This window comes from Cardiocondyla obscurior, linkage group LG07, assembly GCF_019399895.1.
Source record: "Cardiocondyla obscurior isolate alpha-2009 linkage group LG07, Cobs3.1, whole genome shotgun sequence".
Classification (NCBI taxonomy): Eukaryota; Metazoa; Arthropoda; class Insecta; order Hymenoptera; family Formicidae; genus Cardiocondyla; species Cardiocondyla obscurior.
Window position 1 is genome coordinate 2,369,768 of NC_091870.1, and position 17,234 is coordinate 2,387,001.

A 17,234-nucleotide genomic window follows, 5' to 3' on the forward strand; every position below is an offset into this window, starting at 1 on the left:
TTTTTTTTTTTTTTGTTAAGCGGATCTAAGCTATTGGCATTGAAAGGAAATTATAAAACTGTAACTCCAATGTATGCATCGTGTGAAATTTGTTTCTCATAACTAGATGCTCAATTGAATTGTCGCGTGTATATGAAATATGCAACGTTCACATACTCGCGCGGCGAGTTTATGTCAAAATTGCAGATGCGCGGTTTTAATATCCCCATTGCAATGAGAGCCTCACATTTCAGGTTTCAAAAGTGATACGTAGTAAATTAGTTGAGTGCGCAGATACAAAGATATGAGTCCTCGCAGTGATTGATTAGCAAAACCTTTTTAACGAAAAAATTACGTCGTACGATCATTTTAATTCATTTTCGCTAAAACATGACGGAACCGGAGACTGAAACCGAGGATGAGACAGTGGCCAGCGAATTCTTAGACGAGGCTAAGCTCACAATCGATACCGATGTAACGGATGACACGACAACCGAGAGCGATCAATCCAACATCAAATATGGAAGCGCCGAAAGCGAAGCTTATGGAGCGAAATCGTAAGACACGGGCGAGGGCCTTTTTCTTCAACCGCGAGCGTTATCTAGATACTGACTTAGATGGGTAGACTAACGAACTAGCACGAAGTGTCGCTTAGATACGCGGAGCCGCGGTCGGAGCCGGTGAAGAAAGACGGGCGAAAGACAGTGTCCGATATCGCGAGGCTACTTGGCGCGGAAACCGTCGAGGAGACGTTTCCACTTCACGAGGGCTTTCCGCTCGGCGGCTTTCAGCTTGAGCAACAGACTAGGACGACTGTTGGATTAGATCGGCGGAGGCGAACGCGAATCTGGAGAAGCATGAGAGCGAAGCAACCGGTAGAAACGCCAGTAGCGGCGAGTTTTCAATTAATTTCTATTTAATTTACTTCGTACAAATTCGCGACGTTTTCGGCAGACGAGAGTATTCCGGAAGACCGAGAAGGTGCCGAGATACAGAAGGGAAAGATTATGGCCGACTGTATGGCCGTGCGTTACGCGAGACGAGGTGAACGAGCTGGAAGCACGGGGGAAAGAACGAAAAAGGAGAAGAGACGTTTTTCCCTGCGATCCCGTGGTAGACGAGAATGAGATCCTTCTGCGCGAACGAAAGAGCGACTTCGCTAATCGCAAAGAGCTGGGCCACGTGCGCGCGTCCGCTATGTCGCATCCGAAGCCGAAGCGAAAGACGATGGATCGTGCGGTCGGCGAACGTCCCGGTTTGGTGGACGGCGACTACGTGATCGTGGAGCTGCCGACCGGACGCGTTTATGCCTACGTGGTCCTCCGCGGACTAAAGGGCATGCATCTGCTGGAGATGAGCTCGCTGCGCGAGCGTAGGAACACTTGGAAGTTCTGCTTTTACCAAGCGGTCGTGGCACTGCTAGCGAGAACTCAGCTGAGGTGAGCGTGCCAAGCGAATTGAAACAGCTCACGTGAAACACAATTCTAATACGTTTTTTTTTTTTTTTTTTATGTTATATATCTTTGTTTTATGTTATATATATCGTTTTGATTTTATATATTTTCACTCTTATTTAGAATTTAGTCTAAATTTTTTAAGAAAAAAAAAACTGACGTTGTTCCCGTATTAATGAAAGATACAAATACGCGTGGAGCGCAAATGTCGACTATATATACGATCACGCCTGGATGCTTTTCACTCACATCGGCACGATCAACGTGAGGGTGAAGCAGCGTCTTGATGACGTTGTCGTCTACAATTATAAATACAGCGTGGAGATGGAGCTGGTCCGGGAAATAAAAAATGTCGTGGCGCGGAACGTCGACGTCGGCTATATGGAGAACGGCCTGAGAAGGCAGATCGCGTTGAGCAGAAAAGATCCCTTGCGAGTTAGGGCGGAACTCGGTTACCAGAAGGTGGCGGATTCCGGATATATACCCGTGCACGAAGATATAAGAGAACTCGAGGAATGGTTTGGCGAACTGACCGCGCAGTATCGCGACTGCATACTGCGCACGGCCAGGTTCTCGTTAGCGTTCTGGCAAGACGGGTTTTTTTGGTATCTTTTCAACCCCTACCGATGCGACGAGTACGGCTTCTGGGAGGACCACGGTCGCGCCTGCATCGTCAAGTTCTGCTCCGCGGACTCGTTACGAAGACACCTGATGATCCTGCTGTTGAGAGGCCACGCCTACGAGGTGCCGCGTTCGCGTTTCGCCGATGAATCCGATGTCGACGTTAACGCGGGAACTGTTCACTTCGACGTTCAGATCTTCCACGTGTCGATTCACTGCTGCCAGCTGGACAATTTGAAGCTGCTGCAGCGCGGTGCCGAGCAATCGCGACGGGTCGACGACCGTCCGTCGGACACGCTGGAGGTCGAGGACGAGACTGATCTGGAAGAAGACGACGAGGAGGATGATCCGCGAGAGCCGAGGGAGAAAGTCTCGTGGCTGAAACATTGTCGAGCGACGACCTGGAGCAAATGCGCGCCCGCGAATCGAAAGAAATCAGCCGAGGTCTCCTACGCCGTCAAACCGAGGTGGCATCAGTACTACGTGGAGGAACCTAACAGACTGTTCTCTTTGTGGGGCGAGACACATCCCACTGACAACGTGTTCGACGAGGCGAATCGTGGTATGCAGACGTACGCTTGTTACGTGGTCTGCGCCGGTATGACTATGATCACCGCGCCGGAATACTGGAGCCCGCAGACCCTCGACGCGATCGTCGTATGCGGAGATCGTTATTATACGCGGAGCAAGTACGAGGCCGAGATGAAATCCGCCAGCGAGCCTGATGCGAGATCCTCGTCCGAATATCTGTCCGATCGCTTCGAGATCGGCGAGATTCTGCTCGAAGCTCGTATGTTGCCGGCCGTTCGCGGTAAATTGTACGCCGGGCCGAGCGAATGCCTGTGGAGAACGCTGGAGCGAGTGTTATCTAGCTATCACTTCGCGGTGCTGACGTGCGAAAGCGCCTGCCTTGGCCTCTTCAAGTTCTGCGGAACTTACTACATGTGCGACGTGAACTCGTACGGACCGCCGCTTTTCCGATACGGCCACGGCGTCGCGTATCTGCTGAGAGCCACGTCCTTTCGCAAATTCGTCACGGTCCTCGTATTGACTATCAGCTCGCCCGAGCGCAGCCAGTTCAGTTTGAATCCCATCGAGATTCTCAAGATCGTCGAAATGGACACTGCACCGAAATCTGGTGCGGAAACGCGCGAGAGAGTACATCGATTTGGAAAACTCGTGAGAAAAGTACCAGGAAAATTGCCGGGACTCGTACTCGATAGGCAAAAGAAAAAACAAATAAAAAAAGTAGAAAATCCGAACGATTGAAAATAATGAACATGTTAATTGAAAAAAAAAAAAATAAAATAAAACGAAAAAAAAAAGTTAAATGTGAAAAACAAAAAGTTAAAAACAAACTTTTTAGATATTATTTTCTGTATTATTTTGAGTAAAATTAATGATTGAGCATTATTCATATCGTCGTAATTATTCTGGTACAATTGACTTTCCCTCAAGCTCTCCCATCCGGAAAATCGCTGAGCGAAAAGTTTCAAATGCGACCGTTTCGAAATTCCTAAACGATCGATGGGCTTTAATATTTATGCGTAGTGGAATATCGAAGCTCCGTGTAAACGTTTATATAAACGAGAATGTATTTTCCACAACAACGAAGCGATTTCAATAAGAAAATATTATTGCAAAACCGGGTTGCGCTCCACCAATAAAAATAAGCGATAGTACAGAAAGCGTGTCGTGGGATTTAAATTTCTCGCGATCTAAATGGACACCTCGCTGCGCACTTACACTCAAATCGGAGAATCTCCAACAAAGGTATCCTACAAAAAAAAAAAAGAATAAAAAAAGGGGGAAAAAAATATTAAAATTAATCATCAAAAAAATTGACATTAATAAAATAAATTCAACTTCTATTAATCAATTTCATCACTCACTTAAGAAACCGAAGCGAAGAAAAAAAATTTACGCGACAGCTCGATTAACATTGCACTTTCTGAATTTTTAACTGGGATCTATATATGCAACTACGTTATATAAATATTATCATAAATCTCTAAAATTTTAATTTCCACAGAATATGTATATGAGAAAAAAAAAAAAAGAAATTAGTTTTTTTTAGTTTACGTTAAAACACGTAACGCGCAAAAGAGACCTGACACGCCGCACCTCGAGCTTCGATGCAATAATTTATTTCGGTATTATACACATTCATCGTTAGTCATATTTACAATAGTATTTACAGTACAGTCACGTATGTACACGCTTATAACACCTCGTCGATAAGAGTGCGAAAGCACCGGGGCCGTCCGTTCGACCATCCTTGACCTCTTCTTCGGTCCTTTATCAACGGGCGAGACCCGTCGCGTCTTGTCGTCACTACGCCCGCACTACGCTACCTCGAGATCGGAGCTGTCCGTGTCTTGCTCGAGCTTTTGCTGATGTTGTTGCTGTTGCTGTTGCCTGCTCAAGCTCAGACGATCGCCCACCATCACCGTCGCCGCGGCGCCGTCGTCCGTGCGCTGGCGCTGCTCCAGCTGCAGCTTCCGGATGCGGTCTTGCTCTTCCCGCTTCTGTTTCCGCCACTTGGCGCGACGATTTTTAAACCACACCTGAAATAAATACCATTTAAAATGGCAAAAACCGTGTGTATCAACCGTCGATTTGCCGGTGCTAATAAATAAGGCAATTATCTTTTTTTTTTCTTTTTTTTTCTCAAATAATTAAAAACGATTGTAATAAATATTTTATTTATTTATTTTTTTATCCGAGCACGAATAGTTTGTAATTATTTTTAAATTAGTATAATTGCAAGAGGGATTAGATTAAAAGAATTCGTTATGCGTATTGCTCAGGATTTGATTATAGTTTGAGCATTAGAGAAATTTGGCAGGAATATTAAATTGCCTGAAAGCAACATTACCAAATGAAAAAAAGGATTAAAGAGAATTTTGTCCGCAGATGAAAGTGTCAGATTGATGCAGAAAGTTCCTTTTCCCTCGCCGAGATTAAATAAAGTTAAAAACTGGAATTCTTCAAAAAGAGGATTGAAAAATTTCTCTCTAGATAAAAAAAAAAAAAAAAAAAAAAAAAGCGTGTTGAAGCCTGTGACGGTAAATTTACTTCATTTTTGCTGAAAATTTATTTTTAACTTCGCTTGATGGATATAACAAATTTTTTGCATCAATTTTTAATGAAACCGGTTATTAATTAGTAGTATTAATAACGAATAAAGCTATTGTCTATTTTTATAGCAGTATAATAAAGGTCATTAGGCAGATGTGAAAATATAATTCTATCAATTTTTAGCCAGCAATTAAATTAAATTAATTGAAGCGTTCGCTTCGAGAAGTTAAAGATCTCCGAATTATACGTACGGGTAAGAGACAGATACTGCTTTCGAAATCGTGATTATATGAGACTCAACACGCGCGCTACGAGATATCACGTAACGAGCTAAGAAAAGATGCGTGAGATACATCAAACGAATACTCGCGGGACATGCGTTTGCTCCTCACGCCTGTCCGACTCAATCCGAATGAAAACCGACAATCAATATTCGACCCTTACTCGCTCGTACGTTTTGCTGCATTAGCTATTGTAATAGCTTAACCCTCGTTCACTTTGAAGAGTTCTCTCAGGTCGTGGACGCACGATCCCGTTACCTCCGCGCGAGATGCGAAATTAAATCTGCCCCGACGCGTCTCGCCCTGCGCTTTAGAGCTGAGGTCGCCTCCGTTAATAAGAATTCTAACGGCGCGGCTTTACGGGCGTTAATTGATCAATCAGCGTTTTACGCTGGGATTTTTTTTCCCCCCTCTCCCCCTCTCCCCCCACCTCTCCCCCTTCCCTGAACAAAGTGTGGAAGCACCGATAATGTCCAGCTGTTGTTTTTCCTACGTCAATCCTCGGATCTAACGTTGAGTCGAGGCCGATCTTGGGTGCACACAAAACAGCGCCTTAAGTTTCTCACCCTTCTCCCTCTCCCCCTCGCCGCCTAGCCGACCTGTTCCTAGCTCTTTCTTTGTCCTCGCCCTCCGTGCTCCCTCCATCGGGCCGCACCAAGAGTCGCTATTCTACTAATTCTGTGCAAACACCGTGGACTCTCGCTCCGAGAGGCGGCCCCGGGTACCAAACACGCAGGTATATGTTGTTCCCGTCTTTAAACAACTCTCGAGACTCGGGAGACCTTTCTTTGGCAAAGCCGACGCGACGCGGGTGGTCCCACGCGAGTGTCGATGATTCTCGGAGCTTCGAGCCCCGTGATCACTTGACTGGGAATAGTCATCGACCTGAGATCACGTAGGTTGAATTTTTTGCGCAACTTTTAACAATTTGTCCGTAATCAAAAGACCGATCTTGACCATATATTTTTAATGCGACGAGTCGTCATTGCGATTCGACGAATTGTCGAACTGAGAGAGACTCTGCAACAGCGTGCGGCGTTCAAATTGATATACAGAGATCCTGCTTCCAGCGATGCTGTGTAAAAATCACAGAAAGCACAATATATCGCTCACCGCCGGATTGAGAAGCTAGATCGTTAATTGCTGGAAAAATAACGCTCGATTGGCGACACAATGAAGTTATTGAAAGGTAAATTTATACGAAATTAACGCGACGGGCGCGGAAAACGCACGCTCTCTCCTCCCTCTTGCTCTCTCTCTCTCGTTCTCTCTTTCTCTCTCCCTCTCTCTCTCTCTCTTGTCTGTAGAGAATATACCACTTTAGAGATTATAAATTGCATGAAGCCTGTATGAGCTATCCGACACGCGTGTGCGTGCGAACAAGAGCGCACGAGCGTATGTATAATTGAAGTAAACACATTATCGCTAAAGCTTTTAATCTAGCATGCAACTTGTTAGCTCAAGTCGACCGAGGCCCCGATAAATACCCACCGCGGTAAATTTTAATGACCGCGTTAAAATATTATGGGCTTTTATGCATTAGGACGACAAACACAGGCCGTTTCATCCCACTCAGAAGCGGCGGCGGTGACGGCGCGTAGTTTGCCGACATTACATTACAAATTGTGCGTGCGGACCCGGGCCATCCGGGACGGTCAATGTTTGCCGATCCGAAATTCAATATTCCGTTCACGGCTCGAGAAAGTAATTTGTCATCGGCAGGCGGCTTAAACCTGCGCGCACGGCAGCGGCTCCGAAAACGCTCGAAGCGGTAGCCAGACTCACGTTTTTCGGAAACAATCGCGGACGAACGTAGGCTCATAATTTCCAACACGCTCCTTTATCATTTTCTTCTTCGTCACACTGCCTTTGACGAATCAATGTCTCGTAATCGATTCCGACTTCGCCGAAGAATTATTAAGACACAGAATTTCGAATCTCCCCGAAAGAAAAATCGTCGACGCACGATAAGAATATATAAATTTGACCAACCTCGATTCTTTCTTCCTTGAGATCGACCTGGAGTGCCAGTTGCTCTCGCAGCAACACGTCAGGATAATGCGTCTTGTCAAAGGTGGCTTCGAGTTGTTCCAGTTGCTCCTCCGTAAAAATCGTTCGGTGGCGACGTTTCCTCTTCGCCATCGGGCCCATCCCCGGGTTGTTGGGATTAATCTGATAGGGATGACCGGCGTGATAAAAAGCCGGCTGCCCGTGCAGGGAGACGCCGGCGGCGGCCATTGCCGCTACGTATCCTCCAGGGTACAAGCCTGGATATGCCGCGGCTAAAATCCGAAAATGGCAAAGAGACGTTGAAACTTCACTCCGTTAATTTGGGAAAATCCGCGGCATCTCTCCCCGGTACGCTTCCGACAACAAAGATTATCCGCGCGCCGTCGCATTCGCGGTATTTGCAACTTTGCGCCCGAATTAAAGATTCAAACGTTCATTTGCACGCCCGCGAACATTTAGAGGCGCCCTGGGATTGATTTGCGCGACGAGCGGTAATTGTTACAATCGCGGGTAATTCGGGCACCGGATCGACGCGATTGACAAAGGAATTACATCCTTTTGCGAGCGCAAGTATAACGAGAATCAACCGGACGGCGAAGACCGGAGAAACGCCGTTGCCGTCGGAAGCGGTCTGAGACGAACTCGCGGAACCCCATTCACGCCGCGCTCGGGATAAAAGAGGTCGGCCGCGCGGCGCCCCCGTCCCGGGGGACGTTTTACTTTAAAATCTCGAAGAAAGCTGCTTAAACGCGACGTTGCGTATGAAAATGCGGGGACGGTAAAAATTTCTGCTTTTACTTGCGCCGCGGAGCTTCCCTTCCCTCCCGGCCATTCTCTCGCGCTCGTATGCCTCCTTTTCACGTTCTCCATCTTCTATCGGGATTGCGGAAGGAGCTAGATCGTTCATGCATGATCGAAACGGATTGCGGATTTCATCTCGCGTATCCCCGACGCGAGAGAGCGCGAGTTTCCTTGAGGGAAAAATACCTAAAGCCCCCCTGCGGGCGTGAAAGAAATTTTGGCGTGTTTCGCACCGGCTCTCTAAGGATTTCCCACCAGGTCTTACATTTTTCCATTGTAAAGTGTTAAACGCCTCTCTATTGAACGAAATACGTTTACGGATCCACTGAAAAATTGACGAGACGCGAATGAATTAGATCCCTTTGCTTTGTAAAAGCGAATCAGATAAGCGTAGACGACTAACGTCTCTCCCTCGCAATCGATTTCTTAAGCCTCATCGTTCTTCGTTTCGTTCGTTTATCTATTTCTCTTCTGAATAATACGCGGTTCGGTTTTACTTAACGGAAGGGTAGAAAATTTAAAAGGTCGAAATTGCACCTTTGACAAAGAGAAACACGTGAAATAATATATGCATATACACATAGGAGACTTTACAACTTTTTCAATTTTTTAAACAATAAAATTAAATATGTTTAATGACATTCTGATTTGAAATAGAATTGGAACGTAATTTTGTCGGACTGATTAATAATGAATAAAACTAAATGCGCGAGTGTTTAAAATGTTTGCAAAATAACAATCTCACTATCACGCGCGCTTAAATATTATATATATATGTACATGTGTAAATTGATAAAGAAATATAATAAAAAAAAATATATATATATATCTACATGTAATCCACGCGAAACGAACGAAACGAACGAAATTTCACGCGTCATAAATGCGAAATAGAATCAAATAATCGCCGGGATACGCGCTTTAACGCTTTACAGATCGCCGAATTTTTTTCCCCCCCTCCTGCGTTGATGAAGTACTTTTTTGTTCAATTTAGCAAGCGAGCGATTTACCAATTTATTTACGGAATGTAAAAGAACACGAGGGAAACGAGTAGTATCGTCGAGCTTTCGATTTTGAGCGACGCGAAATTGGCAGCCGGCATTCTGAACATTATCGACATTCTCATTCGTATTACGAGAAAGATTGCAAAGAACGGTGCATTGCCTCGAATTTGCTCGATAAAACTGTAATGTAATCGAATAAATGCAATTAACATTTCCAGCGACACGTATAAATTAATCGTTCGGCCGCGCGTAATTACGGGAATTGGCCGATACGAGCGAAGTCCAACGATCCGTTCGCTCAATCGCGTCATTATTCCTATCGGCTTCCTTCGGCGAAGAAACTATTCGGAAAGAGTTCATTTCCCGGCAACTTGTCGCGCGAAGGTGTTCGGTACGATCCAACAATACAGCCCTTGATTCGTTAACGGCTGCGCGAGAACGTGTACCGCGAATGCCATTTAAGATTACAACGATCACGGGCCGTAAAAGATGCGCTTATGGGATTCCAGAGACTTCAACGGGGCAACGTTAATTATAATTTCATGCATAGGAGAGCCCGAATGGCAAAAGTTTCAGCTCGAAGTGTAAAAGGCGTCCGTTGGGAGAAGTCTGAGGGATTAGGGCGTCTTTTAAGCGCCGCGCGTCGGCCCCTTTGACCGAGTTTTCGGAGAGAGGAAGAGTCACGCCGGTCCTTCGGGGGCGGCGTGTTACCCACCAAGAAAATCCGCCGAGGTAAATGCCAAGTGGTGCAGCTGCTGCTGAAGCGGGTGCATCGCCGCGGCGGTGGTGCGACCGGCGGCCGACTCGATCGTCTCCGGGGTCTGGATCACGGACGCTGCGACGGTGGTGGTGCTCGTGGGCGCGATGACGTTGCCGATCGGCCTCGGTGCGAGAATGCTGTCGATGGTGAAGAGCGAGGTGGGGGACGACATGGCAGAGGCCGAGGTGCCGGTAGCGGGCCGCGACGGGACGATCGGCTCGCGGGTGCCGTGGCGGTGGCGCGGCATCGTCTCCTCCGTGCCGATCGGACTCCTGGCGAACGTGCGCTCGTGCGCGGCATCGGCGCCCGTCTCGTTCTGATTGTTGCGCCTGGTCACCGCCGATACGTGATTCTGCGCGTCCGGCGAGTAACTGTACAGGTAGCTGTGCCCGTAACCGGATATGCCGGGGCCGTCCGAGTGCAGCGGACTCGAGGGCTCTGTCATGGGCGAGCGTGATCTCGGCGAGTCGCTCGCATAAGTACTCTCTACCATGTTACGTAACGCGGGGGATGCTGCAAACTCGCGAGCGTACTGGCGACGTGCGGTACCGGCGAGATGCGAGTCCCTGGGCTCTCGCGGTGTCGAGACGGAGGGATGCGTCCTCGCTCTGTCCTCGTGTTCTCCGGAGACGTTACGTTCTCGCTTGCATCGTCAAGCGACGATACGTTGACCGCGAATTCTTCTCACGGAGGTTTCGAACGTGGTCGCGCGCTAACTGGACCCGACGGAATCGTTGTCCTTCTATTTCTTTTTTTTTTTTCTCTTTTATTTTCCTCCGCTTCTTTTTCGTTTCACGATCTCCTCTACTGCCGGACGGGACGAGCTCGCGGGATCCTTTTGCCTGCGGACACGAGGCCTCCGCCTCGCGGTCGAATCATCGAGACGAGAGGAAAGGCGCGAATATCCGATCTCCGATCGCGGTAAATTCGTGCTCGATCTACCCCCCGCTCGGCCGCACTTTATCCACTTCGGACCGGCCGTTGAGCCGCCGTCGCAGGGGCGCCTAGCGTCGTACGTCGCGGACACGAACTGACATCTTCCCGATAAAGGATATTCGTGGACTAGCCATAGCGGTGGCCGTCGCGATGCCGCGTGGACACGGTGCGCGCTGCCGTCCTACCCTACCCGTGTCGTTTCGTTCCACGCGCACAGCCAACAAAGCCACCCCCGTGGGCTCCCGTGAGCCGCGCCAGCCGCGTCGGTGGCGGACAGAGGGTCACCCTCGGGTGCCGCGTCGGGTTGGCGTGCGTTGTCCGCGATCGGGGCGTGGTCTTATCTGGCTCCATCCACTTTTCCACCACCCGGTATCACGTACTCTCATCGCGGTAGTTCTCTCGCGTCTCCTTCCCCTTCTCGTGTCACGAAAATGAGGGCGCGAGCGAGGGCGAGAGAGGGCGAACGCGGAGGGTCGACGACGACGACGACGCTGACGACAACGACGTGGTCCTCTCGCGCCGGTGAATGCAATCGCGTCGCGATGCTCGGGGGATGCGAGAGGAGGCAGCGGGGAGGTGCGCACCCCTTTCGGATGCCGCGCCGCGGACACACGCGAGGTAACGCGCGGCAGAGGGTGGTCGCGAAATAACCCTCCGACGGAGAAAATAGGCATCGGGAGGAAGCGAACGACATATTCGTCGATGCATTTTACGATTCACTCACCCCTTCGCAGCCGCCGCCGCCGTCGCCGTTTGCGAACGACGAGCTTATTTTTGCAAACCATCTTAATTCGGTATCTCTGGAAAAATACATATGATTTTTATTTGTTAAAAAAAAAAAAAATTTTAGAATATTTTTAATAGTCTTTCCAACCCCGATTTGACTTTAAATTTGTCGACATTTGTTTTAGGATGATCAATAACGAGGTATACTACTTAAATTACGAGGTGCTTGAAATGTTCTTGTTAATATAACGGGAGCAATGAAATTATGGTGAAGAGTCGTTTCAAATGACTTCAAGTCTTTGCAGCATCTAGATGCTAAATTAATTTTATTAAAAAGCGAGTTCAAATGGAAAGAAAAATAAGACCGGAAGCGTCCAATTGACGTAAAAGATTTGTCTTTTTGTCGAACGGAGTTGAAAGTAAAAAAAAAAAAATTCGACAAAACTGAAACTAGTTTGTCGCTATGAATTTCAGTATATACACTTTTTTCCCTTTTTTTTTTAGAGAGAATTTTTCAGTCTTCTTTTAAAATAAACTTTATTTCTTTTTTAATTTTATTGGACACAGTGTTTTTAATCTTTTACATCACCTAGCAAATCTCTGTTATCCATTTGAGCTCCTCTCAGATTTAATTCGCTAAGAACTCTGCTTTTTTCCCGACTACGCAAAAATGTTAGCCGAACACTTTTGCGGTGCTCCGCAAGTTCGACGTTGAAATATCAATAATCCTCTAATCTTACGAGCTAAGATTACAAGTTTGCGACCGGTAATCTTAAATAATCGAATCGATCTGTCGATGTTATAGGATCAAATAGCAGGCGCAAACTCCAATGCGAACGCGATGAACCCCACGCGGAAACTCAGGCGTTGGTAGATCTGGATTATGGCGGTTGCGCGGGACCAGAGAAGAGAGAGAGACAGAGAGAGAGAAAGAGAGAACGAACGGTACAGGAAGGGAAAACGAGGGACTGAGGGGTAGGAGAAGAAGAGAGAGCCATACCTACCTATCTAGCGAATCCGCGCAGATCTGTTCAATTATTCAAATCCCGGCCAATGCATCCGTATTAATAACATAAAACCGTTGTAATGTGCATTGACTGTCGTCTCCCTCCTGTCCTTATAATGGCGAACGAGGGCACCGTGATACACGAGGAATCAAGCGTGAAAAACATTTTCTCTCTCCTCCCCTCTGTCTTCTTTTTTTTTTTTTTTCTACTGGGCCGCCGTACATGCCGCCCCCCGATATTTTAGGTGCCCCCCCGCGCGCGCGCGGCCACCCTGTCTACCCCTCGAGCCCCTCCTTTCGACCCTCCGAGGTATCGGCCTCCCCGACGTCCGCAGCGAGATCCACGTCGAGGCTTAATCCTAATCCGTACGTTAATCGTACGCCCGATCCGGCGAACCGGATCCCACATTCTGCGATTCGTGTACGCGTATTATGCCCACCTATCCGCCTGTCTACCTACTTATCTACCTACCGGTTTAGGCCGTTGTCGAAACCCCGAGGATGACAGACGGCCTACCTCGCGTGCGAGCGCGCGCGAGGATCCGCGAGAGGAATTCTCTCGAGGAGAGAGGAATGAACAACCCTCGTTTTCCCTTCTCGCAGCGACGGCCATTGTTCGCGGATACATCGTGAATTTTATTAGAAACTGAACTGAGAACCGGGCCATCGCGAATATATATATATCTTTTGATCTGCCGATGGTCTTTTTGCGATTACTTGATCCGCGGGCGGACTTGACCGTGCCCCGCCCGAGAACGAGAAACGCCGAACGAGTTTGCGATTTCGTAATCGGCATGCCGAGCCCGGCAGCCAGATATCATGAATTACAAATGAGTTGCCGCTTCGCTTTCCGAAGGAGGTGAGGCGGCCAAGTTAAATAAGTTCAGCTCGACCCTGCGCGGCCCAGCAAGGACTGGAGGATAGGAGGAGGGCACGTGCGGTGTAAGTCGGCACCGTCTTGAATGCACAATGAATCTCAATCGAGCGACGATAAAAAGATGTGATTTCTAAAAGAGACGTGAAACGAGAGCGAGCGCCGTGTTTCTCTCGCACACCGGTATCGTTCCTTTTGCAGATTCACGAATCCTTCCTCGGGATCGAGCCTCTCACTTTCTCGCAGGAGGACTTCTCTCGCTTTAAGGAGCGTTCCCGGCGGGGCGGCTTCCACGAAAAAGATTACAATTTTCCCCGGCAATCACGGGGGGATGAATCCTCGGCGCTAATGCAGTGACAATACAGATGTTTTCGCGTCTAAGCGGCGTGCTAAGTGGATCTCGCCCTCTCTACCTCCGCCCGCTCCTCCGCTTCTCTCTCTCTTTCTCGCCCTTTCGTGAGGGCGAATCGCTGGGAAAAGCACCCGCGTCGATATATTCTTAAAAGCGTAGCCGCGGGGTGTCGGGTGGACGGCCGATACCTGATTTTCTCCAGCTTCCGAAGTCTCTTGCCGGCATCTTCGCTCGACGGTCTCGGTTACATCTGACTGCACGCCTTCTTGCCTTCCCGGACTCGAAATAATTGTAGCAGAGCCGATAGAGGCGGCTCTGCCTCGTGGAATATTCAGGCGTTCTCACCCGGGTCGAGCAGAGGGGAGACCCTCGCCTGCAAAAATGCATAATTCAAAAATTTCATCCTATTATTTTAAAGCCGACGTTAAAGACTTCTTTTTCTTTTCCTCGAAAGCATTTAGTCGGAATGGACAAAGTGCCGCGTCACTTAATTAAAATAAATCATCTTTGCACGTCTATCTCGCTGAACAACAGCGAGGAGGATTTCCGCGCGACAAGCGCAACTTATACTATTACTTGATTTAATCCCTGAAATTTTTCTCGCGAAGGGCGAACGGCCGGCGGCTTTGACGCCGCGGCCGCAAGATGAATGCGACTTAGAGTGCTCTCCGCCCGGTGGCCCTTTATTCGCTAATCTCTCGACGGAGTTCGCGGATTAGTCCGAGTAGTTGTAAAAAACAGCGCCCGCACGGGTGCGAAAAAGGATCGCGAGCGAGAGGATCACGAGGGAAAGTCCACTTCCAGCCGCGAGTCGCGGATGTGTCTCGTAAAATTAATATTTTCACGGCTCGCGTCGCGCGGCTCGTAATGCAACGTGCAAATATTGTTCCTCCGCGGGATATCCGCGCACCCTCGGCCGCTCGCGCGTTCTTCAAAGGACGCCGAATTTTCAGGGACAATAAAGCGAGGGCTGGGAGGGAGAAGAAAGACGGCCGTGTCTTAATCTACCCGGCCGTGATTGTTCGCGCGGGTTTCACAGAGGATTAAGCGTAGTCGATTACGGTGCCCCGTAAATATTTGCTCCGTTCCCGGATTCGGGTGGGCCGGCGATTTTTACGCTCTCTCTTACACCCTTTTCGAAGAGGGCCCTTCTCCGCCGGTTCGTCGGGCCCGGTAAGAAACCACCGCGATTCGTTTTACAACCCCGGGCTCGAGAGCGCTCACGGCGCAGCTTGCGGCTCGTCTCCTCGCAAGTCGAGGATCAATCGCGACGATCCGTGATTTTAACGACCCGGTTAGGGCTTACCGACGACGAAGGGTTTCCGCGAGGAATTTCAACGCGGCCACGGCTCTCCGCCGGTGAAAGTATTACGCAAACTTTACGCGAAACATCGTGCGTCCCTATAATTACGCGGGATTCTACCAGTTATTATTGAGAACTCGAAATCGCCGGGTGGCTCGCACGCACCCCCCGCACCCGGGGATACATATGTACGTGTCTTATGTACGGCCTTATGTGCATTCGTACATGCGTGATATGTACCCGTGCGGCGTGTATAAATGTACATAGATATACGCGCGGCGAATAATTGTTCGCGCTCGTACCGCGCGACGATGCGCAACGATCTCAAATTTATTGGCATGCACGTTAATTACTTTAATTATTACACCGCTGTCAAAGGCTGATCGGAATACAAAGGAAGTTTATTCGACGCTGAACTATGCTCGCATCGCCCCGAGTCACCAATCGCCAATTAATTTTCCATAATTGGACGGACACGCTGCCGGAGCACGCTCTACACTCCTTGACGCTCGTTGCACGCGTGCAACGCGCGTTTGCGCGTCTGCATGCACATATATTTTATATATGCGTATACGTGTACGCGGTTATGCGTGTGGCCGGGCCGCGCACACGAACGCGACGGTGGACCAGGCGTCCCACGCACACGCCTCTGCTTAAAACGCGTCGCAACCAGCCGGCGGCCACACCGCCGTATTTTCAGCAGGGAACCAATTAACAGTTTTCACCTATTCCTTTTCAGGTGACCGAGCGTACCCAACAAAAAAAAAAAAAAAAAAAAAAAAAAATCGAAATAAACGTCGGGCGAAACGGGGAAAGGTAAGGGGGACGCCGGGGCGCGAGCGAAAAAAATAGCGCGCGGCCACGCCGGAAAAATCAACTCCGCTTCTTGCCGAGTGCACATTTTTCGATGTCGACGCCATTAAAATTGGACCCGATACGCGACACCGGCAAATAGTGCGTTTCCTGTCCAGGCGACAAGCGTAATTAGTCATCGCCGTAAGGTATACGGTTAAATTTAAAAAAAACGGAGGGTGGAGGAGGAGGAGACGAGATAAAAAAAAATACGTATTCGTCCAAAGCACCGCCAATTTCACTGGCGACCCGCTAGGAAATCAACGCTGGATACAACGGATAGTTGGCTACCGAAAAAAAGACATCTCACTTTTCGATAATTTTTCTTTCTTTTTTTTTTTTTAACTCTCTAATTAATTCGGCTTCGATTTTAAGCGAGGGAGAGCCGTTCCTTCTTTTTCTTTCTGTCCCCCAAATTTATAAAGAGCGAAGAGAATCGACGAAGATCGGTCACTTTGTTCACCAAACGTGCCACATTATCGTAAAATACGGTGAGAACGAGGGGCCACGGCCTCGCTAATTGTCGTACGGAGCTATCGCGCTAAATAAATCAGCCGGCAAACAAGCAAATAAATAAATAAATAGGAGCGTGCTTCACATATACGTGGTGGTACTCGCGAGCAGCCGAGTGGGCGAGAATGGCCGGGCCCTTTAAAGCCGTATCCGACGGATTTCGTTAAGTGATACCAATAACTCGGTGGGCTAACAACGGGCGGCACTTCTCCGGCGCGATTCGACGGAGGATATCGGCGGAGAACCGCGGCAATCCCGTGGGATGTTATCTAATCCCGGTGGATTTGTTGATTCTGCGTCTTGCGCCCGGCAAAGCCCGATGAGGTTTTCGTGTAGCACGGGATTACCCCTATTCTCCGCGACCTAAACTCACCCCCTTTTCCTCCCCCCCTCCCCTCCCTCACCCCTGTACCACCCGGTCCTTGAATGATGCGCCGGCTCGCATCGGGAAACACAACGCGTCTCGTCGAGTGTCATCCCCTATCCGTCGCTAAACACCGCCAAGTTATCTCGCGAGGGCGCGTAAGATTTTCCATCGGCGGGCGCATTAACTTATCACCGTAAACCGTATAATAGTATAATAATATTGTATGGCACATTATACAGTGCACAATGCAACCCGATTGTGCAGCGGCATAATGATTAAATCCGGAGGTGCGAGTTAATAGCCGGGAATGGCTT

The 17,234-nt window shown here is 48.7% G+C and overlaps 2 protein-coding genes across 4 annotated transcripts in view; one reads left to right on the forward strand and one right to left on the reverse strand.

The window, feature by feature from the left end:
* The window catches only part of LOC139104099 (N-acetylglucosamine-6-sulfatase), a 45,972-nt gene that overhangs the window by 22,491 nt on the left and 6,247 nt on the right, over positions 1-17,234 (forward strand). For 2 of the 3 annotated variants that reach the window (XM_070659326.1, XM_070659327.1), the window contains exon 11: positions 12,459-12,756. The exons of the other annotated variant lie outside the window; for it this stretch is intronic. In XM_070659326.1, coding sequence (XP_070515427.1) covers positions 12,459-12,625 — 167 coding nt within the window. In that variant the 3' untranslated portion in view covers positions 12,626-12,756. Of the gene's footprint in view, positions 1-12,458; positions 12,757-17,234 lie in introns of those variants that run through there. 3 annotated transcript variants of the gene reach the window in all.
* On the reverse strand, positions 4,400-12,452 carry Gsc (goosecoid homeobox). The gene is made up of 3 exons (XM_070659340.1): positions 9,947-12,452; positions 7,409-7,698; positions 4,400-4,621 (listed from the first exon to the last, which is right to left on the reverse strand). The coding sequence occupies exons 1-3, from the start codon at positions 10,482-10,484 to the stop codon at positions 4,400-4,402; spliced, it is 1,050 nt and encodes a 349-aa protein (XP_070515441.1). The 5' UTR covers positions 10,485-12,452.

Bases quoted from the DNA above. Each gene is read 5' to 3' on its own strand.
- Gsc (XM_070659340.1), bottom strand. From the start codon at position 10,484: ATGGTAGAGAGTACTTATGCGAGCGACTCGCCGAGATCACGCTCGCCC. The intron at 7,699-9,946 runs GTGGGTAACACG...TTCGGATTTTAG, and splicing joins TACCTCGGCGGATTTTCTTG to CCGCGGCATATCCAGGCTTG. The intron at 4,622-7,408 runs GTTGGTCAAATT...TATTTATTTCAG, and splicing joins TCAAGGAAGAAAGAATCGAG to GTGTGGTTTAAAAATCGTCG.